This window comes from Pleurodeles waltl, chromosome 4_1, assembly GCF_031143425.1.
Source record: "Pleurodeles waltl isolate 20211129_DDA chromosome 4_1, aPleWal1.hap1.20221129, whole genome shotgun sequence".
Lineage (NCBI taxonomy): Eukaryota > Metazoa > Chordata > Amphibia > Caudata > Salamandridae > Pleurodeles > Pleurodeles waltl.
Genome location: NC_090442.1, coordinates 331,167,254 through 331,192,117, shown reverse-complemented (window position 1 = coordinate 331,192,117; position 24,864 = coordinate 331,167,254). Strand labels below are relative to the sequence as shown.

Genomic DNA, 24,864 nt, shown 5'->3' with positions numbered 1-24,864 from the left:
AGGAACTTTGAATCATTTCAATTGCATGTATACTTTTCAAGTTATTCACAAATAGCTATTTTAAAAGTGGACACTGTGCAATTTTCACAGTTCCTGGGGGAGGTAAGTTTTTGTTAGTTTTACCAGGTAAGTAAGATACTTACAGGGTTCAGTTCTTGGTCCAAGGTAGCCCACCGTTGGGGGTTCAGAGCAACCCCAAAGTTACCACACCAGCAGCTCATGGCCGGTCAGGTGCAGAGTTCAAAGTGGTGCCCAAAACGCATAGGCTCCAATGGAGAGAAGGGGGTGCCCCGGTTCCAGTCTGCCAGCAGGTAAGTACCCGCGTCTTCGGGGGGCAGACCAGGGGGGTTTTGTAGGGCACCGGGGGGGACACAAGCCCACACAGTAATTTCACCCTCAGCGGCGCGGGGGCGGCCGGGTGCAGTGTTAGAACAAGCGTCGGGTTCGCAATGGAAGTCAATGAGAGATCAAGGGATCTCTTCAGCGCTGCAGGCAGGCAAGGGGGGGCTTCCTCGGGGAAACCTCCACTTGGGCAAGGGAGAGGGACTCCTGGGGGTCACTTCTGCAGTGAAAGTCCGGTCCTTCAGGTCCTGGGGGCTGCGGGTGCAGGGTCTTTTCCAGGCGTCGGGACTTAGGTTTCAGAGAGTCGCGGTCAGGGGAAGCCTCGGGATTCCCTCTGCAGGCGGCGCTGTGGGGGCTCAGGGGGGACAGGTTTTGGTACTCACAGTCGTAGAGTAGTCCGGGGGTCCTCCCGGAGGTGTTGGTTCTCCACCAGCCGAGTCGGGGTCGCCGGGTGCAGTGTTGCAAGTCTCACGCTTCTTGCGGGGAGATTGCAGGGTTCTTTAAAGCTGCTCCTTTGGATAAAGTTGCAGTCTTTTTGGAGCAGGTCCGCTGTCCTCGGGAGTTTCTTGTCGTCGTCGAAGCAGGGCAGTCCTCAGAGGATTCAGAGGTCGCTGGTCCCTTTGGAAGGCGTCGCTGGAGCAGAGTTCTTTGGAAGGCAGGAGACAGGCCGGTGAGTTTCTGGAGCCAAGGCAGTTGTTGTCTTCTGGTCTTCCTCTGCAGGGGTTTTCAGCTAGGCAGTCCTTCTTCTTGTTGTTGCAGGAATCTAATTTTCTAGGGTTCAGGGTAGCCCTTAAATACTAAATTTAAGGGCGTGTTTAGGTCTGGGGGTTAGTAGCCAATGGCTACTAGCCCTGAGGGTGGGTACACCCTCTTTGTGCCTCCTCCCAAGGGGAGGGGGTCACAATCCTAACCCTATTGGGGGAATCCTCCATCTGCAAGATGGAGGATTTCTAGAAGTTAGAGTCACCTCAGCTCAGGACACCTTAGGGGCTGTCCTGACTGGCCAGTGACTCCTCCTTGTTATTCTCATTATTTCCTCCGGCCTTGCCGCCAAAAGTGGGGGCCGGAGGGGGCGGGCAACTCCACTAGCTGGAGTGTCCTGCTGGGTTGGCACAAAGGAGGTGAGCCTTTGAGGCTCACCGCCAGGTGTTACAGCTCCTGCCTGGGGGAGGTGTTAGCATCTCCACCCAGTGCAGGCTTTGTTACTGGCCTCAGAGTGACAAAGGCACTCTTCCCATGGGGCCAGCAACATGTCTCTAGTGTGGCAGGCTGCTGGAACTAGTCAGCCTACACAGACAGTCGGTTAAGTTTCAGGGGGCACCTCTAAGGTGCCCTCTGGGGTGTATTTTGCAATAAAATGTACACTGGCATCAGTGTGCATTTATTGTGCTGAGAAGTTTGATACCAAACTTCCCAGTTTTCAGTGTAGCCATTATGGTGCTGTGGACTTCGTGCAAAACAGACTCCCAGACTGTAAGGAAATGCCTCCTTGGCATGGTTGCCCCCTGACTTTTTGCCTTTGCTGATGCTATGTTTACAATTGAAAGTGTGCTGAGGCCTGCTAACCAGGCCCCAGCACCAGTGTTCTTTCCCTAACCTGTACTTTTGTATCCACAATTGGCAGACCCTGGCATCCAGATAAGTCCCTTGTAACTGGTACTTCTAGTACCAAGGGCCCTGATGCCAAGGAAGGTCTCTAAGGGCTGCAGCATGTCTTATGCCACCCTGGAGACCTCTCACTCAGCACAGACACACTGCTTGCCAGCTTGTGTGTGCTAGTGAGGACAAAACGAGTAAGTCGACATGGCACTCCCCTCAGGGTGCCATGCCAGCCTCTCACTGCCTATGCAGTATAGGTAAGCCACCCCTCTAGCAGGCCTTACAGCCCTAAGGCAGGGTGCACTATACCATAGGTGAGGGTACCAGTGCATGAGCATGGTACCCCTACAGTGTCTAAACAAAACCTTAGACATTGTAAGTGCAGGGTAGCCATAAGAGTATATGGTCTGGGAGTCTGTCAAACACGAACTCCACAGCACCATAATGGCTACACTGAAAACTGGGAAGTTTGGTATCAAACTTCTCAGCACAATAAATGCACACTGATGCCAGTGTACATTTTATTGTAAAATACACCACAGAGGGCACCTTAGAGGTGCCCCCTGAAACTTAACCGACTGTCTGTGTAGGCTGACTAGTTCCAGCAGCCTGCCACACCAGAGACATGTTGCTGGCCCCATGGGGAGAGTGCCTTTGTCACTCTGAGGCCAGTAACAAAGCCTGCACTGGGTGGAGATGCTAACACCTCCCCCAGGCAGGAGCTGTAACACCTGGCGGTGAGCCTCAAAGGCTCACCCCTTTGTCACAGCCCAGCAGGGCACTCCAACTTAGTGGAGTTGCCCGCCCCCTCCGGCCACGGCCCCCACTTTTGGCGGCAAGGCTGGAGGGAACAAAGAAAGCAACAAGGAGTCGTCACTGGCCAGTCAGGACAGCCCCTAAGGTGTCCTGAGCTGAGGTGACTCTGACTTTTAGAAATCCTCCATCTTGCAGATGGAGGATTCCCCCAATAGGGTTAGGATTGTGACCCCCTCCCCTTGGGAGGAGGCACAAAGATGGTGTACCCACCCTCAGGGCTAGTAGCCATTGGCTACTAACCCCCCAGACCTAAACACGCCCTTAAATTTAGTATTTAAGGGCTACCCTGAACCCTAGAAAATCAGATTCCTGCAACAACAAGAAGAAGGACTGCCTAGCTGAAAACCCCTGCAGAGGAAGACCAGAAGACAACAACTGCCTTGGCTCCAGAAACTCACCGGCCTGTCTCCTGCCTTCCAAAGAACTCTGCTCCAGCAACGCCTTCCAAAGGGACCAGCGACCTCTGAATCCTCTGAGGACTGCCCTGCTTCGACGACGACAAGAAACTCCCGAGGACAGCGGACCTGCTCCAAAAAGACTGCAACTTTGTTTCAAGAAGCAGCTTTAAAGAACCCTGCAACTCCCCGCAAGAAGCGTGAGACTTGCAACACTGCACCCGGCGACCCCGACTCGGCTGGTGGAGAACCAACACCTCAGGGAGGACCCCCGGACTACTCTACGACTGTGAGTACCAAAACCTGTCCCCCCTGAGCCCCCACAGCGCCGCCTGCAGAGGGAATCCCGAGGCTTCCCCTGACTGCGACTCTCTGAAACCTAAGTCCCGACGCCTGGAAAAGACCCTGCACCCGCAGCCCCCAGGACCTGAAGGACCGGACTTTCACTGCAGAAGTGACCCCCAGGAGTCCCTCTCCCTTGCCCAAGTGGAGGTTTCCCCGAGGAAGCCCCCCCTTGCCTGCCTGCAGCGCTGAAGAGATCCCTTGATCTCCCGTTGACTTCCATTACAAACCCGACGCTTGTTTCTACACTGCACCCGGCCGCCCCCGCGCTGCTGAGGGTGAAATTTCTGTGTGGGCTTGTGTCCCCCCCGGTGCCCTACAAAACCCCCCTGGTCTGCCCACCGAAGACGCGGGTACTTACCTGCAAGCAGACCGGAACCGGGGCACCCCCTTCTCTCCATTCTAGCCTATGTGTTTTGGGCACCACTTTGAACTCTGCACCTGACCGGCCCTGAGCTGCTGGTGTGGTGACTTTGGGGTTGCTCTGAACCCCCAACGGTGGGCTACCTTGGACCAAGAACTAAGCCCTGTAAGTGTCTTACTTACCTGGTTAACCTAACAAATACTTACCTCCCCTAGGAACTGTGAAAATTGCACTAAGTGTCCACTTTTAAAACAGCTATTTGTGAATAACTTGAAAAGTATACATGCAATTTTGATGATTTGAAGTTCCTAAAGTACTTACCTGCAATACCTTTCGAATGAGATATTACATGTAGAATTTGAACCTGTGGTTCTTAAAATAAACTAAGAAAAGATATTTTTCTATATAAAAACCTATTGGCTGGATTTGTCTCTGAGTGTGTGTACCTCATTTATTGTCTATGTGTATGTACAACAAATGCTTAACACTACTCCTTGGATAAGCCTACTGCTCGACCACACTACCACAAAATAGAGCATTAGTATTATCTATTTTTACCACTATTTTACCTCTAAGGGGAACCCTTGGACTCTGTGCATGCTATTCCTTACTTTGAAATAGCACATACAGAGCCAACTTCCTACACAGACCATATACTCTTATGGCTACCCTGCACTTACAATGTCTAAGGTTTTGCTTAGACACTGTAGGGGCACAGTGCTCATGCACTGGTACCCTCACCTATGGTATAGTGCACCCTGCCTTAGGGCTGTAAGGCCTGCTAGAGGGGTGTCTTACCTATACTGCATAGGCAGTGAGAGGCTGGCATGGCACCCTGAGGGGAGTGCCATGTCGACTTACTCATTTTGTTCTCACTAGCACACACAAGCTGGTAAGCAGTGTGTCTGTGCTGAGTGAGAGGTCTCCAGGGTGGCATAAGACATGCTGCAGCCCTTAGAGACCTTCCTTGGCATCAGGGCCCTTGGTACTAGAAGTACCAGTTACAAGGGACTTATCTGGATGCCAGGGTCTGCCAATTGTGGATACAAAAGTACAGGTTAGGGAAAGAACACTGGTGCTGGGGCCTGGTTAGCAGGCCTCAGCACACTTTCAATTGTAAACATAGCATCAGCAAAGGCAAAAAGTCAGGGGGCAACCATGCCAAGGAGGCATTTCCTTACAAATGGTGACTCCGCCTCTGGGCTTATGCTGACTCTTGTCTGGCGGTCTTGTAGCCGGCCAGGGATGACAGCGGCAATGTCCGGTGTGGAGACTGGCTTCAACTTCAGCCAAGTTTCTGTGAGGATGAGCAGGTCCAGAGTGAGATAATGCAGCAGTTGTTCTCTCTATCTCTCTCGCTCGCCCTCTCTCTCTGTCTCTCTCTCTCCACCCCTTTCTCTCTTTCCACCTCTGTCTCGCTCTCGCTCTCTCTCTCTCTACCTCTCTCTCTCCCTCCCTCCCACTGCAGCGCAAGGGGTCACCTGTAGCATAGTGGCTGATATCTCAGACCCTCACACTGAAGGTTGGGGGTTCAAGTCTAGGTATGTTCGTGGTCAATTCCTTGTTTAAATGTTTTTCACTTTAAATATTTCTAATACATACTGAAAGGTAACTTTGCTCTATTTGTGACAAATGCATTTATATTTTCAATTTGTCCAAGAATTTTTCATTCTAAGTATATCATTCATCTAAGCCTAAAAAAAAACAATCTTTCTCCCGCTCTCTCTCTGTTTATCTCTGGCAATCAGATTCTCTAAATCTTTCTTTCTCTCATAATGATGGATTACATGGGGTCGCCTCTCAGCACCTGCGGCCAGCCCCCCCCTCACATGTCCAAAGGCCGTGTATGGCCTGGGATTTAGTGTTTATATAGAGATATATAAAATATTTGGGGAAATCATATGTATGTGAACCTGCAGGAGACAGGTGAAAGCTCCTTCTGTTGCGTGGCTGCAGCCCAGTGAGCGGGGCCAGGATTGAGGGTGTGTAAGGATGCTGGGCGCTAGTGGTGGATAGGTAGAGGACCACCTGGTGTGGTCCATGCGTAGACAGCCCATAATGCAGCTGTCATCATGTTGCTCCTGGGTGGGGGGAAGAGTGCAGGGGATGGTGGACAGTGTGTGGAAGAACACAGCATACTGGTGAGGAGCAGAAGTAGTGTGTGGCAGAGGTAAGGAGCAGTTCGAAGGGAAGGAACAGAAAGAGCAGGAAGTGGCACAAAGGTGAAAGAAAATAGCAGGAAAAAGGTGAAAAATAAAAAGTCAGAAACCATAGTGAGACAAATAACGCAGAGATTAAAAGGACATAATAAAGGAGATGACCGTGAAATTGCAAGGAAAGAGAGAAGGGCAGTAAAACAGACAGAGGTGGCAATGAAATGGCAAAACGGACAAACAATGACAAAGGCAGACAGATTTAGTGACAGAGCTTGCAACATCATGTAGGATGCACTTATGAAGGGACCAAAGTAAAGTCTAGATGGCTGTGGAGAAGGGAGTTACCATCATGCAGATGCAAGAGTATGAGAGATTGAACAGTAGTTCTGAAGTCACTTTCCCGAAGAAACCGTTTGACTTCGGGTGAGGTAGCTACAAGGTCGGCATCAGCGCAACCAATTGTTGCAGAACCTATGCCGCCTGTAAGTGACTTACTTACCTGTGAAACCTAACAATACTTTACCTCCCCCAGGAACTGTGAAAATTGCACTAAGTGTCCACTTTTAAAACAGCTGTAGGAAGTTGGCTCTGTATGTACTATTTCAAAGTAAGGAATAGCATGCACAGAGTCCAAGGGTTCCCCTTAGAGGTAAAATAGTGGTAAAAATAGATAATACTAATGCTCTATTTTGTGGTAGTGTGGTCGAGCAGTAGGCTTATCCAAGGAGTAGTGTTAAGCATTTGTTGTACATACACATAGACAATAAATGAGGTACACACACTCAGAGACAAATCCAGCCAATAGGTTTTGTTATAGAAAAATATCTTTTCTTAGTTTATTTTAAGAACCACAGGTTCAAATTTAACATGTAATATCTTGTTTGAAAGGTATTGCAGGTAAGTACATTAGGAACTTTGAATCATTTCAATTGCATGTATACTTTTCAAGTTATTCACAAATAGCTACTTTAAAAGTGGACACTTAGTGCAATTTTCACAGTTCCTGGGGGAGGTAAGTTTTTGTTAGTTTTACCAGGTAAGTAGGACACTTACAGGGCTTAGTTCTTGGTCCAAAGTAGCCCACCGTTGGGGGTTCAGAGCAACCCCAAAGTCACCACACCAGCAGCTCAGGGCCGGTCAGGTGCAGAGTTCAAAGTGGTGCCCAAAACACATAGGCTAGAATGGAGAGCAGGGGGTGCCCCGGTTCCGGTCTGCTTGCAGGTAAGTACCCGCGTCTTCGGAGGGCAGACCAGGGGGGTTTTGTAGGGCACCGGGGGGGGACACAAGCCCACACAGAAATTTCACCCTCAGCAGCGCGGGGGCGGCCGGGTGCAGTGTAGGAACAGGCGTCGGGTTCACAATGTTAGTCTATGAGAGATCTCGGGATCTCTTCAGCGCTGCAGGCAGGCAAGGGGGGGATTCCTCGGGGAAACCTCCACTTGGGTAAGGGAGAGGGACTCCTGGGGGTCACTTCTCCAGTGAAAGTCCGGTCCTTCAGGTCCTGGGGGCTGCGGGTGCAGGGTCTCTCCCAGGTGTCGGGACTTAGGATTCAAAGAGTCGCGGTCAGGGGAAGCCTCGGGATTCCCTCTGCAGGCGGCGCTGTGGGGGCTCAGGGGGGACAGGTTTTGGTACTCACAGTATCAGAGTAGTCCTGGGGTCCCTCCTGAGGTGTTGGATCTCCACCAGCCGAGTCGGGGTCGCCGGGTGCAGTGTTGCAAGTCTCACGCTTCTTGCGGGGAGCTTGCAGGGTTCTTTCAAGGCTGCTGGAAACAAAGTTGCAGCCTTTCTTGGAGCAGGTCCGCTGTCCTCTGGAGTTTCTTGTCTTTTCGAAGCAGGGGCAGTCCTCAGAGGATGTCGAGGTCGCTGGTCCCTTTGGAAGGCGTCGCTGGAGCAGGATCTTTGGAAGGCAGGAGACAGGCCGGTGAGTTTCTGGAGCCAAGGCAGTTGTCGTCTTCTGGTCTTCCTCTGCAGGGGTTTTCAGCTAGGCAGTCCTTCTTCTTGTAGTTGCAGGAATCTAATTTTCTAGGGTTCAGGGTAGCCCTTAAATACTAAATTTAAGGGCGTGTTTAGGTCTGGGGGGTTAGTAGCCAATGGCTACTAGCCCTGAGGGTGGGTACACCCTCTTTGTGCCTCCTCCCAAGGGGAGGGGGTCACAATCCTAACCCTATTGGGGGAATCCTCCATCTGCAAGATGGAGGATTTCTAAAAGTTAGAGTCACTTCAGCTCAGGACACCTTAGGGGCTGTCCTGACTGGCCAGTGACTCCTCCTTGTTGCTTTCTTTGTTCCCTCCAGCCTTGCCGCCAAAAGTGGGGGCCGTGGCCGGAGGGGGCGGGCAACTCCACTAAGCTGGAGTGCCCTGCTGGGCTGTGACAAAGGGGTGAGCCTTTGAGGCTCACCGCCAGGTGTCACAGCTCCTGCCTGGGGGAGGTGTTAGCATCTCCACCCAGTGCAGGCTTTGTTACTGGCCTCAGAGTGACAAAGGCACTCTCCCCATGGGGCCAGCAACATGTCTCTAGTGTGGCAGGCTGCTGGAACTAGTCAGCCTACACAGACAGTCGGTTAAGTTTCAGGGGGCACCTCTAAGGTGCCCTCTGTGGTGTATTTTACAATAAAATGTACACTGGCATCAGTGGGCATTTATTGTGCTGAGAAGTTTGATACCAAACTTCCCAGGTTTCAGTGTAGCCATTATGGTGCTGTGGAGTTCGTGTTTGACAGACTCCCAGACCATATACTCTTATGGCTACCCTGCACTTACAATGTCTAAGGTTTTGTTTAGACACTGTAGGGGTACCATGCTCATGCACTGGTACCCTCACCTATGGTATAGTGCACCCTGCCTTAGGGCTGTAAGGCCTGCTAGAGGGGTGTCTTACCTATACTGCATAGGCAGTGAGAGGCTGGCATGGCACCCTGAGGGGAGTGCCATGTCGACTTACTCGTTTTGTCCTCACTAGCACACACAAGCTGGCAAGCAGTGTGTCTGTGCTGAGTGAGAGGTCTCCAGGGTGGCATAAGACATGCTGCAGCCCTTAGAGACCTTCCTTGGCATCAGGGCCCTTGGTACTAGAAGTACCAGTTACAAGGGACTTATCTGGATGCCAGGGTCTGCCAATTGTGGATACAAAAGTACAGGTTAGGGAAAGAACACTGGTGCTGGGGCCTGGTTAACAGGCCTCAGCACACTTTCAATTGTAAACATAGCATCAGCAAAGGCAAAAAGTCAGGGGGCAACCATGCCAAGGAGGCATTTCCTTACAACAGCTTATTGTGTTTTATGTAAAAAGTATACATGCTAATGTAATGATTCAAAGTTCCTAAAGTACTTACCTGCAATACCTTTCAAATGAGATATTACATGTAGAATTTGAACCTGTGGTTCTTAAAATAAACTAAGAAAATATATTTTTCTATAACAAAACCTATTGGCTGGATTTGTCTCTGAGTGTGTGTTCCTCATTTATTGCCTGTGTGTATGTACAACAAATGCTTAACACTACTCCTTTGATAAGCCTACTGCTAGACCACACTACCACAAAATAGAGCATTAGTATTATCTCTTTTTGCCACTATCTTACCTCTAAGGGGAACCCTTGGACTATGTGCATGCTATTCCTTACTTTGAAATAGCACATACAGAGCCAACTTCCTATATATATATATATATATATATATATATATATATATATATATATATATATATATATATATATATATATATATTAATATTATTAGGAAGTAGCATAGAAAAATAACAAGCATTGGCAAAAAATAGCAAGGGCCATGTAGGGGGTGCCAAACAAGATACTTAAGTAGTGGAATGTGAAGTTAGGTCTCCCCAACCAAGGATTTGGAATAGTTAGAAGGGAGCTGAGAGAGCTCGGGCCCCAAGAGGAGTACCTATATGACCCCCAGCGACCAGGAGAGTAGAGGTAAGTTACCTGGTCTTCCCAAAGATTAACGAGGGGACTTGGAAAATGAACTTTGCAAGAACAGGAGCAGTCCAGTGGAACCCAACAGTTGATTCCATTAAAAGGGGACCTGCAAGAGAAGTGGACAGAGCCCAGGAGCTGAAGAGGAGTCCCTGAAGCCGTGCAGAAGCGGTCCCACAGCGGTCGCTGAGTCGCAGTCGGGTCAATGGTCAGGAGGACTACCAACAAGCCTTGGCAAACACAAATCTGGGCAGAAGAGGATTTGCAGAGAAGAGGACCAGCAGGGTCCAGGGGACTCGACCCTTGAAGGGGAGTCTGGGCTGATCCTCAGCAGTCGGAAGAGCCAACAGAAGTAGTCGTAATCCCCACAGGCAACCCACTGGCAGAAGGCACAGTAAGTTGCAGTGAGTGACAGTCAGCACACCTGGAGAGGAGTCCCACGTCGCTGGAGCAGCAGAGGAGAGACTGTCCTTGCAAGGATTAAGTGCCGGAGGCCTGGACTACTCGGAGCCTGAGACTGAAGATCCCTTGGAGCAGGAGTCAATAAGCCTTGATCGCTAAAAGAGTTTCAGTGGAAAGAAGTTCTGTCCTGCATGGAGAAGCAAGGGCGCACTGTCTCCCAATTTGGACTGAAGGCAGAGAGTACCTAGAGGACCGCTCAGTACCACCAATTGTGTTGGAGGATCCATGCAGTTCCTATGGAGAGCAGATCCCAGCAGCCTTAGGTGTCTGTGGACACAGGGGAGTGACTCCTTCACTCCAAGGGAGATTCCTTTTTGCTTCTTCGGTGCAGCTGAAGTCTTGCCGACCCCAGAGGATGCACATCCTTGAAAATGTTGCAATTGCTGGAAGGAGCCGGAGAAACAATGTTTCAAGGCTAGGTTGTCTCAGGAGATGCAGGCATGTTTGATTCCTGTGAAGTTCAGCAACGGTTCTGGTGCCCAGGAGCAGAAAAAGTCGATGGAGTCTTTGTCCTGGTGGAGTCTTGCATGCTGAATCTGGGGACCAACCCGCAAGGGAGTCCCTAAATACCCCTAACAGGGGGCTTTGTCACTCTGCAGTGTGACCACCTATCAGAGGGGGTCACTGACCAACCTGTCCTGACCAACCAGATGCTCCCAGGGGCCTCTAAACATCTTGTTTCCAAGATGGTCGAATCGAAGGGCTACCTGGAGGAGCTCTGGGCACCACCCCTTTCCTTTGTGTAGTTACGAGCCAGAGCAGGGACTGGGAGTCCCTGGACTGGTGCAAAACTGATTATGCAAGTAGGGCATCTAATATGCCCTTCAAAGCAACCCAGCTAGTCAAAACAGGAGGGCAGAAACCTGTCTAAGGGGCTGCAGCATTGTGGGTTACTCAGAAAACCTAGGAAGGCTGGTAGAAGCAATACTAGGGGGTCCTCTAAGGAGCCCCCAGAGTGCATGGAATCATGCCACCAATACTGGCATTAGTATTGTGATCTGATTCTGGCATGTTTGATACCAAACATGCCTAGGTTCGGAGTTACCATTATGTAGCTGGACGACTTGACCTGTGGCCAATACACTGGCAAATTGGCTTCCCCGCACTTATGAAGTCCAGTGAATTGGAACTAGAGTTCGTAGGTGTAGGAGCACCTCTGCTCATGCAGGGGTGCCCTCACACACAGGAACCTGCACACTTCCCCCTGGGCTAGAAGGGCCTGCTGGTACAGTGACCTGTAGTGAAAGGATACATGCACCTTTTCACACAGGCTGCAATGGCAGGCCTGCTCAAACATTTTGCATGGGCTCCCATGGGTGGCATTATACATGCTGCAGCCCATGGGGGACCCCTAGTGTACCAATGCCCTGGATACCTAAGTACCCTGTACTAGAGACATATAGGGGTACACCAGTTTGCCAATTGTGGGGTGTGAAGGGTACCAAAGCAACCAGATTTAGAGGAGAGGGCACAATAACTGAGTTCTTGGTTAGCAGGATCCCAGTGAACACAGTCCAAGCACACTGATGAAAGGCAAAAAGTGGGGCTAACAATGCCAAAAAGAGTGACTTTCCTACAACCAAGGCTTCTAATTTTGAATATGTCCTCAGAACCCATCCAATGAACATATGGCTTGGGGTCTGGACTAACGAGACCCTCCTTGTTAATAGATTGATAATTAAGAACTGCTTGACCCTGTCCTGAGGATTAAACATTTTGTGGTTGAGGGAATTAGGACTTGGCATAGCTCTGGGGAGGCAGAATTTGTTCATATACCCTCAGTAATGCTTGCCGATACTAGACAAAAAACACTCTGGGCTCATTAAGAGCGTGGCGCTCTATAGACCGCCACACTCGCGGTGGCGGCCTGGATCACTGCCAATGCGACAGTCCGACTGCCACATTAAAACCCTGACGGTCAGTACGCCAGCTCCACCAGTATCTTGGACCCTGGTGTTCTGGAGGTGGACGAGACCCTAATCCACCAGATTAGCACTGCAAGTAGCGCTGCCCTGGAGATTACAACCTCGTTCTCCGCCAGTCTTTTCATGGCGGTAACAACGTCATGAAAAGGCTGGCGGAGAACAGGTACAGGGGGCCACAGGGGGAGCCACTGCACTGCCCATGCACTTGGCAATATTTAGCAGACACTGAACATTGCAAGTGTGCTGGTGCACCCTGCGGGCTACAGCATTACTGCCAGCTCGATTACGAGCCGGAGACAATGCTGTAGCCTGTTTCCGCTAGGATGGCGGACGAAAACTGAGGTTTTCGCTCGCAAGCCTGGAGGGGAATTCTTAATGGGGCTGGCGGGAAGGTAGCCTGTGTGGTGGCAACTTTCCCATCTGAAGTTCTGAATTCGTATTGACCCCCTTAGAGCCATGTGTTAGGACCACTGGTAGGGAGAGAGGTGGGCAAGGGTACCAGCACTCTCTACCATGGATTCATATATGAAACATACCCCATCTAGGGACATACAGTCCATTTTGCTGTATAATGCTTCACACTATCAGCATTTTATTATTTGTAGGTTCCGGCTAAGTCTTTTTCATAGATCAATTACCTTCCCTCAATATAATTACTGGTCACATGACCTGCCACTTTGCCCATGCAACCAGCAATCTGCACAGAGCTCCCCTAAATTTGAAAAGTTCTTCTGCACTTTCTATTCCCAATGTAGGTCTTTGATTTTAAAGCCCTTATTGATCCAAGTACTCATTGTGCCGTTGCACTGCATTTTCTACAATCAGCAGGCACAGAGGAGATTATATTTACGGTGTACACTTCCTTGAAGTTGGTGTTATGGGCGTGGAGATTGCTTGAGTAGCTTAATAATATAGTGGTGCCCCTGCATATGTTTGATTTAACATGCTATGTGTAAAGTTCAGTCATTTTGATAGGGTTGTGATATACCGTGTTAATAGCAAAGCTGATATAAAGATGGAATAGGATGGTAGCCAAGATTATACCTATATGACCTTGATTATATTTTTTCCGACTTACTCATATGTTTTAAAAACTTGCTAGTAGGACTTCCAGCAGTTACGATTTTATGTGCTCTATTTGCAGTATTTTATTTGTCAGATGAGTGTATTATTTATGCAATGCTTTTTAGACACACTTGTACTAGTTTGATGTTCTGTTATGTTATTGTGCTATATGTTTGTGGTCTATTTCACTATGAACAAATAAAGTTATTTGAATTGAATTGACTTTCTATAGAAGAGACAGCTGGTACAAAGTGATCTTTCCTTTTTTTGGCACTTTATTCTTGAGGGTGAGGTTGTTATCCAGGGTGATTCCTGGTGACTTGGCATTTAGTGAAAGTTGGGGTTTGAAGCCTACAAGGATAATATCATTGAGTCAGGTTTGTACTGTTTCTTGTTTGTTATTCTTGGCAAATAACAGGAATCCGACCTTCAGGTTAGTGCTGGACATCCATGTTTGGATGAGGTGCCGGCTGTGTTTAAATCATTCTTTGCCTGGAGTGGAGGGGGATTTCAAGCAGAGTTGTGAATCTTCAACATGTTGTTGAATTTTGATATTATCTTTGAGTAGAGCCCCAACAGCCTCCATGTAGGGTTTAAAAATTAAAGGAGATGGTGTAGAACCTTGGGGGACCCCACAGGTAGTGGGGATCTTCTGGGACCGGAGGGTGCTCATGTGAATAAACTGGTTTTGATTGGAAAGATCGTAGGAGAACCAATAAAGGTACTGTGCTAATGACTCCTATTTTGAGTCTCCAGGGTGTGGATGAGTTTAGAATGGCAGACTGTGTTGATTGTGCCTTAGAGGTCTAGCAATATCTGATGGCAGGGTTCATCGTCCTCTGCTGTCTGAAGGGAATTGTCTACCATGTTTAAGGTAGCACTCTCTGTCCTGTAGCATGATCTGAAGCCAAATTGGGAGTCAGACAGGAGATGGTTAGCATTAATGTTGTTTTGGAGTTGAGTTTAGACCTTTTAAGTTATCTTACTGATGTAGAGTACATGAATGATGGGCCGGTAGTTGGCAAGCTTATCGGAAAACTTACTAGTAAATTGGAGGGATTAAAGGAGGAGTAAGAAAGGGTTTATTGAGGGGCAGACACCCTCCCAAAAAAGAGTTTTTCAAACTGCACTTATAAAGCTACTACTGCCACAAAGGACACAGAACAATTGTAATCTTACACCAGCTCAGGCCTGGAGCAGGTACAGCACCACACATGGAAAACCACTGCATTACCCTCCCATGGAACATCATTGAGGCAGGGACTTAAACAGAACCCCTAGGAAATAATGTTAGAGTAAGTTAATTTATTTTGAATTTATAAAAAAAAAAAAAATATAATGTAATCTAAAGTTAAAAATTAAATATAAAGTCAAAATAAATATTTTCTGATAAAACATTTTAAATACCTTTTTGTAAATTAAAAATGAATGTAACGTTTTGGAAAATGAAGCTAATTCTAGACAGTGTTGTAATGTTGAATATGTAATAAATATAAGAATTTTTACTTTTTTTTAAGTAAATCATTTTTTAAAATTTGTAAATTAATATTTAAATATTTAATTTAAGCTACTCGTACTGCAGCTTGTTTTTGTTATACAGTTACATTTTGTTCTACATTCATAATATATAAACTTAATTTACATTAATATTCAACATACTTTTTACGTTTCCCCTTTACTTGACCATATGGAGATCACTGCCCAAATGGTGTAGAATTCCACCTACATGTGAAAAGCTACTACTAGCAACTTTAGACAACTTTAGACTATTAATTCAGAATTCAATATTTAATTAAATAAAATATATTTAATTACAATTGTTTAAAGATGTAACAAAAATAATCCCACCTAAAGTAAAATGTTTGTATTTACTTATATATTAAAAATGAGTTATGTAAATGTATATTTATAACATTTATTTTTTATCTATATTCAATTTACCGTTACATTGATATACATTTTAAGAAAATTTGAAATAAAATAGAACACCACAGAAAATAATGTTAAAGGTAATTAGTTTAAGTCCCTGCTCAATTCTTTTCTTTAGAAAGATGTTGCAGTACAATTGTTTGGCCATGTGTAGTGCTGGAATTATTCCAGCTCGGAGTTGTAGTACATTTGCTACTGCTTTGGGTATTTTTTGGCTATTGTAATTTTACACTTGTAAATTTGGCTCCACCCCCTGATTCAGGAGGCGGAGATATGCAAGTCTACACTTTGTAGTGAATTTACACTCTGAAATGATGAATAGCCGAAAGTAGTAAAGTTACTACAATTTATAATAGTAAGTTTTCACTTGTAGATTTACTCCATGTGTTAGTTTGGTGTACCTTCTGTGTAGTATCAGTAAAACGCAACCCCAAATATTGCATAGTATTTCTTGAGTGGGGTGTGAGTCAAAACCTCACATGATACTTCTCATGTTCTTTGCACGTGCATGCATTATGGTAACTATGAACTGCAGTCTCTGTTATTGGGAGCACCTTGGCACACATAGCCAGCAGACCAGCAAAGGTAGGGGTTGATTTCAAAAGACAAAATCTGTAAATCTGCTTGTTATATCTGGCACATGTTACTTAGTCTACACTGGAGGTGTCCTCTTCGGTGTATAGCTCTGATTGGAATTAACAAAGTGGAAGTTGTGTTTTTTTTTTATGTGAAAACTAGCCCAGGCAAGATAGGAGTGATTGTTCAGCATGGGTTCTGGCCACCTTTTGCTTTCAGTGCTGCTGCATGTGTTGTTGTTCTGTGTGTTTGGAAAGTCTGTACTGTGATGTATTGAAATGTGTGTGTGTTTGGCATTCAAGCTTGTGTGCCATTCCTGGATGTTTTGAGATCTGTGTCTGTCGGTTTAGGCTTCTGCTGCCATACTTTGTCTGTTCTATACATGAGAACAATGTGCACTTCTGGGCACTGTTTTGTGCCTGTTGGTCAAGAGGAAAGTGTGCACCGCTGATACTTGTCCATCTGCTTTCAGTGTATGCTTAACTTTGAGTTTGCTTCCGCTGCCCGGATTATACTTACTGCATGTGATTGAGTCTTGCTCAGCTGCTGCCCATGATCTAGGTGCACTTCTGTGTGTTAGATATGCTTAAAAACATCTGTCCCCTATACAAAATCCCAAGCTGTAGGCTTTGCCTTTGATATGCTTGTTTAAAGATTGTTTTAGGATTTTGTAGTTTAATTGCAAACATTTTAGTGTAATTGCACTTTCTTCTCCTTTCTTTCTCCCCCAGTATCTTTATGCTTTTAGCATTCTTCCAATGCAAGGTATGGATCCTGCTGAGCTCGTAAAACAGCCAATAGACGTCACTGAAAACCCATTCCGAAAATCTGGCAAAGACTCAAACAAGAGCAAACAGTCCAGACTTGCAGAAGAGGTATGTTGTGTAACTAGGCTTTTTTTCATTTTGTCTTTCTCTTTCTAAATGTGTGCGTTTGTCACTTCTTTTTATTGGAAGAGGTGGAGGAGATGACGTAGTCTTATTGAATGCACTAAAGCTTGCTTTCACCGGATCTAATTGATGTTGAAAAGATGAATCACAGATCCAAACAGGTATGAAATCTGGTCCTTTTATTGGAGCATCCCATCCACAGCACAACTCCTCTCTCCTTCTCTCAGCTCTGCTCTAACCTTTCTCACATTCCATATTCTACTTGATGTCAGACTGACATCAGGCCAAGAGCAGAGCAAAGAGAACAATCTACTTTGGTTTTACAATTGATTATATACCACACACCTCCCTCCTAAAACAAAAATGCTCCAGGCAACTATATACAAGGTTTGGAAGAATTCACAAGAGAATAACCCAACAAAATACAACGCATAAGAAAATAAACACTATTCTTAACAATTTCCTATGAATTTTACAATTCTATTAAGATTCCATATTCTACCATCTCTTATCTTTACTGCATTTCTGAATAGTTTAACAACTTCAAAAGGTCCTTGAAATTTACTTTTGCCTTTACTCAGTGTCGGTTTTTTAATCAATATCTGATCTCCAATCTTAATGTCAAGCTCATACACGCCCTTCTTGTGGTCATAATACAATTTCCTTTTTTGTACTTTAACACTCATGTACATTCTTCTCATCCATTATGTCTTGTTCCATTACATCCTTCCTCCAACATACCCACGCCGGTGCGAGTGATGTGTTAGCCTTCCGACCTCTGAAAAGATCAAAAGGGACCTTTCCTGTTGTAGAATGAGGAGTCACCCTATAAGCATAAAGAATTTTTTTTAAACCTTCCTTCCAGTCTCTATTCGAAGCATTTTCTAGTTGTATACATTGTTTCACGCACCTGTTGAATCTTTCAACTATTCCATTTCCTTCGGGATGGTAAAGAGAACATCTTTTGTGCCTTATACCAAATTTTCCAAAGAACTCACTCATTTCTCTTGAGACAAACTGCGGTCCATTATCCGTGACAACAGTATCAGAAAAACCCTCACGTCCAAAAATGTCATTGAGAAACTCAATTATTTTCTTGGTTTCTGTACTGTGACATATACCAATCTCAGCCCATCTAGAAAAATGATCAATAAGCACTAACAAATAAGTGACCCCACCCCTACCATGTACAGGACCCACAACGTCCACAGCAACTTCTTGCCATGGTTTTAGTGGCATGTCTCTTACACACATTGGAGGTATTCTTGTTTTATACACCTTGTCACTATTGCAACAATCAATACATTCTCTCACTACCCTCTCCACTCTCAAATCCATTCCCGGCCACCAATAGTCCAGACGAATTCTAGCCTTTGTTCTGCTCATACCTTGATGACCATCATGTCCAAGACTAACAATTCTATCTCTCAAAACCATAGTGTAGGAAGTTGGCTCTGTATGTGCTATTTCAAAGTAAGGAATAGCATGCACAGAGTCCAAGGGTTCCCCTTAGAGGTAAAATAGTGGTAAAAATAGATAATACTAATGCTCTATTTTGTGGTAGTGTGGTCGAGCAGTAGGCTTATCCAAGGAGTAGTGTTAAGCATTTGTTGTACATACACATAGACAATAAATGAGGTACACACACTCAGAGACAAATCCAGCCAATAGGTTTTTATATAGAAAAATATCTTTTCTTAGTTTATTTTAAGAACCACAGGTTCAAATTCTACATGTAATATCTCCTTCGAAAGGTATTGCAGGTAAGTACTTTAGGAACTTCAAATCATCAAAATTGCATGTATACTTTTCAAGTTATTCACAAATAGCTGTTTTAAAAGTGGACACTTAGTGCAATTTTCACAGTTCCTAGGGGAGGTAAGTATTTGTTAGTTTTACCAGGTAAGTAAGACACTTACAGGGTTCAGTTCTTGGTCCAAGGTAGCCCACCGTTGGGGGTTCAGAGCAACCCCAAAGTCACCACACCAGCAGCTCAGGGCCGGTCAGGTGCAGAGTTCAAAGTGGTGCCCAAAACACATAGGCTAGAATGGAGAGAAGGGGGTGCCCCGGTTCCGGTCTGCTTGCAGGTAAGTACCCGCGTCTTCGGAGGGCAGACCAGGGGGGTTTTGTAGGGCACCGGGGGGGACACAAGCCCACACAGAAATTTCACCCTCAGCAGCGCGGGGGCGGCCGGGTGCAGTGTAGAAACAAGCGTCGGGTTTGTAATGGAAGTCAATGGGAGATCTAGGGATCTCTTCAGCGCTGCAGGCAGGCAAGGGGGGGGTTCCTCGGGGAAACCTCCACTTGGGCAAGGGAGAGGGACTCCTGGGGGTTCACTCCTCCAGTGAAAGTCCGGTCCTTCAGGTCCTGGGGGCTGCGGGTGCAGGGTCTCTCCCAGGTGTCGGGACTTTGGATTCAAAAGAGTCGCGGTCAGGGGAAGCCTCGGGATTCCCTCTGCAGGCGGCGCTGTGGGGGCTCAGGGGGGACAGGTTTTTGTACTCACAGTCTTAGAGTAGTCCTGGGGTCCCTCCTGAGGTGTTGGATCGCCACCAGCCGAGTCGGGGTCGCCGGGTGCAGTGTTGCGAGTCTCACGCCTTTTGCGGGGAGCTTGCAGGGTTCTTTAAAGCTGCTGGAAACAAAGTTGCAGCCTTTCTTGGAGCAGGTCCGCTGTCCTCGGGAGTTTCTTGTCTTTTCGAAGCAGGGGCAGTCCTCAGAGGATGTCGAGGTCGCTGGTCCCTTTGGAAGGCGTCGCTGGAGCAGGATCTTTGGAAGGCAGGAGACAGGCCGGTGAGTTTCTGGAGCCAAGGCAGTAGTCGTCTTCTGGTCTTCCTCTGCAGGGGTTTTCAGCTAGGCAGTCCTTCTTCTTGTAGTTGCAGGAATCTAATTTTCTAGGGTTCAGGGTAGCCCTTAAATACTAAATTTAAGGGCGTGTTTAGGTCTGGGGGGTTAGTAGCCAATGGCTACTAGCCCTGAGGGTGGGTACACCCTCCTTGTGCCTCCTCCCAAGGGGAGGGGGTCACAATCCTAACCCTATTGGGGGAATCCTCCATCTGCAAGATGGAGGATTTCTAAAAGTTAGAGTCACCTCAGCTCAGGACACCTTAGGGGCTGTCCTGACTGGCCAGTGACTCCTCCTTGTTATTCTCATTATTTTCTCCGGCCTTGCCGCCAAAAAGTGGGGCCTGGCCGGAGGGGGCGGGCAACTCCACTAGCTGGAGTGTCCTGCTGGGTTGGCACAAAGGAGGTGAGCCTTTGAGGCTCACCGCCAGGTGTGACAATTCCTGCCTGGGAGAGGTGTTAGCATCTCCACCCAGTGCAGGCTTTGTTACTGGCCTCAGAGTGACAAAGGCACTCTCCCCATGGGGCCAGCAACATGTCTCGGTTTGTGGCAGGCTGCTAGAACTAGTCAGCCTACACAGATAGTCGGTTAAGTTTCAGGGGGCACCTCTAAGGTGCCCTCTGTGGTGTATTTTACAATAAAATGTACACTGGCATCAGTGTGCATTTATTGTGCTGAGAAGTTTGATACCAAACTTCCCAGTTTTCAGTGTAGCCATTATGGTGCTGTGGAGTTCGTGTTTGACAGACTCCCAGACCATATACTCTTATGGCTACCCTGCACTTACAATATCTAAGGTTTTGTTTAGACACTGTAGGGGTACCATGCTCATGCACTGGTACCCTCACCTATGGTATAGTGCACCCTGCCTTAGGGCTGTAAGGCCTGCTAGAGGGGTGTCTTACCTATACTGCATAGGCAGTGAGAGGCTGGCATGGCACCCTGAGGGGAGTGCCATGTCGACTTACTCGTTTTGTCCTCACTAGCACACACAAGCTGGCAAGCGGTGTGTCTGTGCTGAGTGAGAGGTCTCCAGGGTGGCATAAGACATGCTGCATCCCTTAGAGACCTTCCTTGGCATCAGGGCCCTTGGTACTAGAAGTACCAGTTACAAGGGATTTATCTGGATGCCAGGGTCTGCCAATTGTGGACACAAAAGTACAGGTTAGGGAAAGAACACTGGTGCTGGGGCCTGGTTAGCAGGCCTCAGCACACTTTCAATTGTAAACATAGCATCAGCAAAGGCAAAAAGTCAGGGGGCAACCATGCCAAGGAGGCATTTCCTTACACATAGGAACCAATAATCTCAGACCTCGTAACAGTAAACCATCCTGAATAGATAATTCATCCTTCACCTTCCAATAGCCACATTCTACATCCTTTTTAGCATCATGTGTCCAACCACACCTGATCTTTTCACACACTCGTTGCAAAACCTCATCCTCTGTGTAAAGAAATGGCTCCCTGTTGCAGTTACCCCCCACTTTTTGCCTGATACTGATGCTGACTTGACTGAGAAGTGTGCTGGGACCCTGCTAACCAGGCCCCAGCACCAGTGTTCCTTCACCTAAAATGTACCATTGTATCCACAATTGGCACACCCTGGCATTCAGATAAGTCCCTTGTAACTGGTACTTCTAGTACCAAGGGCCCTGATGCCAAGGAAGGTCTCTAAGGGCTGCAGCATGTCTTATGCCACCCTGGAGACCTCTCACTCAGCACAGACACACTGCTTGCCAGCTTGTGTGTGCTAGTGAGGACAAAACGAGTAAGTCGACATGGCACTCCCCTCAGGGTGCCATGCCAGCCTCTCACTGCCTATGCAGTATAGGTAAGACACCCCTCTAGCAGGCCTTACAGCCCTAAGGCAGGGTGCACTATACCATAGGTGAGGGTACCAGTGCATGAGCATGGTACCCCTACCGTGTCTAAACAAAACCTTAGACATTGTAAGTGCAGGGTAGCCATAAGAGTATATGGTCTGGGAGTCTGTCAAACACGAACTCCACAGCACCATAATGGCTACACTGAAAACTGGGAAGTTTGGTATCAAACTTCTCAGCACAATAAATGCACACTGATGCCAGTGTACATTTTATTGTAAAATACACCACAGAGGGCACCTTAGAGGTGCCCCCTGAAACTTAACCAACTATCTGTGTAGGCTGACTGGTTCCAGCAGCCTGCCACACTAGAGACATGTTGCTGGCCCCATGGGGAGAGTGCCTTTGTCACTCTGAGGCCAGTAACAAAGCCTGCACTGGGTGGAGATGCTAACACCTCCCCCAGGCAGGAACTGTGACACCTGGCGGTGAGCCTCAAAGGCTCCCCCCTTTGTCACAGCCCAGCAGGGCACTCCAGCTTAGTGGAGTTGCCCGCCCCCTCCGGCCACGGCCCCCACTTTTGGCGGCAAGGCTGGAGGGAACAAAGAAAGCAACAAGGAGGAGTCACTGGCCAGTCAGGACAGCCCCTAAGGTGTCCTGAGCTGAAGTGACTCTAACTTTTAGAAATCCTCCATCTTGCAGATGGAGGATTCCCCCAATAGGGTTAGGATTGTGACCCCCTCCCCTTGGGAGGAGGCACAAAAAGGGTGTACCCACCCTCAGGGCTAGTAGCCATTGGCTACTAACCCCCCAGACCTAAACACGCCCTTAAATTTAGTATTTAAGGGCTTCCCTGAACCTAAAGATTTAGATTTCTGCAACTACAAGAAGAAGGACTGCCTAGCTGAAAACCCCTGCAGAGGAAGACCAGAAGACGACAACTGCCTTGGCTCCAGAAACTCACCGGCCTGTCTCCTGCCTTCCAAAGATCCTGCTCCAGCGACGCCTTCCAAAGGGACCAGCGACCTCGACATCCTCTGAGGACTGCCCCTGCTTCGAAAAGACAAGAAACTCCCGAGGACAGCGGACCTGCTCCAAGACAAGCTGCAACTGTGTTTCCAGCAGCTTTAAAGAACCCTGCAAGCTCCCCGCAAGAAGCGTGAGACTTGCAACACTGCACCCGGCGACCCCGACTCGGCTGGTGGCGATCCAACACCTCAGGAGGGACCCCAGGACTACTCTGATACTGTGAGTACCAAAACCTGTCCCCCCTGAGCCCCCACAGCGCCGCCTGCAGAGGGAATCCCGAGGCTTCCCCTGACCGCGACTCTTTGAACCTAAAGCCCCGACGCCTGGGAGAGACCCTGCACCCGCAGCCCCCAGGACCTGAAGGACCGGACTTTCACTGGAGAAGTGACCCCCAGGAGTCCCTCGCCCTTGCCCAAGTGGAGGTTTCCCCGAGGAATCCCCCCCTTGCCTGCCTGCAGCGCTGAAGAGATCCCGAGATCTCTCATAGACTAACATTGCGAACCCGACGCCTGTTCCTACACTGCACCCGGCCGCCCCCGCGCTGCTGAGGGTGACATTTCTGTGTGGACTTGTGTCCCCCCCGGTGCCCTACAAAACCCCCCTGGTCTGCCCTCCGAAAACGCGGGTACTTACCTGCAAGCAGACCGGAACCGGGGCACCCCCTTCTCTCCATTCTAGCCTATGTGTTTTGGGCACCACTTTGAACTCTGCACCTGACCGGCCCGGAGCTGCTGGTGTGGTGACTTTGGGGTTGCTCTGAACCCCCAACGGTGGGCTACCTTGGACCAAGAACTAAGCCCTGTAAGTGTCTTACTTACCTGGTTAACCTAACAAATACTTACCTCCCCTAGGAACTGTGAAAATTGCACTAAGTGTCCACTTTTAAAACAGCTATTTGCCAATAACTTGAAAAGTATACATGCAATTTTGATGATTTGAAGTTCCTAAAGTACTTACCTGCAATACCTTTCGAATGAGATATTACATGTAGAATTTGAACCTGTGGTTCTTAAAATAAACTAAGAAAAGATATTTTTCTATACAAAACCTATTGGCTGGATTTGTCTCTGAGTGTGTGTACCTCATTTATTGTCTATGTGTATGTACAACAAATGCTTAACACTACTCCTTGGATAAGCCTACTGCTCGACCACACTACCACAAAATAGAGCATTAGTATTATCTATTTTTACCACTATTTTACCTCTAAGGGGAACCCTTGGACTCTGTGCATGCTATTCCTTACTTTGAAATAGCACATACAGAGCCAACTTCCTACATTGGTGGATCAGCGGTGGGGTACAAGACTTTGCATTTGCTGGACTACTCAGCCAATACCTGATCACACGACAAATTCCAAAATTGTCATTAGAAATTCATTTTTGCAATTTGAAATTTTTCTAAATTCTTAAAAGTCCTGCTAGGGCCTTGTGTGTTAAGTCCCTGTTTAGCATTGTCTTTTAGAGTTTAAAAGTTTGTTAAAGGTTTGAAATTAGATTCTAGAAACAGTTTTAGATTCTTTAAAAAGTCTTCCAACTTTTAGCAAAATAATGTCTGATACAGAGATGAATGTGGTGGAACTCGACACCACACCTTACGTCCATCTTAAGATGAGGGAGCTAAGGTCTCTCTGTAATATAAAGAAAATAACCATTGGCTCCAGACCTACCAAAATTCAGCTCCAGGAGCTGTTGGCAGAGTTTGAAAAAGCCAACCCCTCTGAGGATGACTTCACAGAGGAAGAAATTAGTGACTTGGAGGGCAATTCCCCCCTTCCAGTCCTAAATAGGGAGACCAGGGCCTCTCAAGCCCTGTCTCCAAAAATGATAGTCAGAAATGTTGCTTCCCTCACAGGAGGGTCCAGCATTTCTGAAATCACTGAGGATGCTCTCAGTGAGGATGACCCCCTGTTAGCCAGGATGGTCAAAAGATTGGCTTTGGAAAAGCAGCTCCTAGCCATAGAAAGGGAAAGAAAAGAGATGGGCCTAGGTCCCATCAATGGTGGCAGCAACTTAAATAGGGTCAGAGATTCTCCTGACATCCTAAAAATCCCCAAAGGGATTGTAACAAAATATGAAGATGGTGATGACATCACCAAATGGTTCACAGCTTTTGAGAGGGCTTGTGTAACCAGAAAAGTGAACAGATCTCACTGGGGTGCTCTCCTTTGGGAAATGTTCACTGGAAAGTGTAGGGATAGACTCCTCACACTCTCTGGAAAAGATGCAGAATCTTATGACCTCTTGAAGGGTACCCTGATTGAGGGCTTTGGATTCTCCACTGAGGAGTATAGAATTAGGTTCAGGGGGGCTCAAAAATCCTCGAGCCAGACCTGGGTTGATTTTGTAGACTACTCAGTAAAAACACTAGATGGTTGG

The 24,864-nt window shown here is 47.4% G+C and overlaps 1 protein-coding gene across 2 annotated transcripts in view; it reads left to right on the top strand.

Annotated features, from left to right (window-relative positions):
- Positions 1 to 24,864, top strand: part of CWF19L1 (CWF19 like cell cycle control factor 1) — a 276,784-nt gene that overhangs the window by 61,219 nt on the left and 190,701 nt on the right. For both annotated transcript variants that reach the window (XM_069228444.1, XM_069228445.1), the window contains one exon: positions 16,637 to 16,780. In XM_069228444.1, the coding sequence (XP_069084545.1) occupies positions 16,637 to 16,780 (144 nt within the window). The remainder of the gene's footprint in view (positions 1 to 16,636; positions 16,781 to 24,864) is intronic.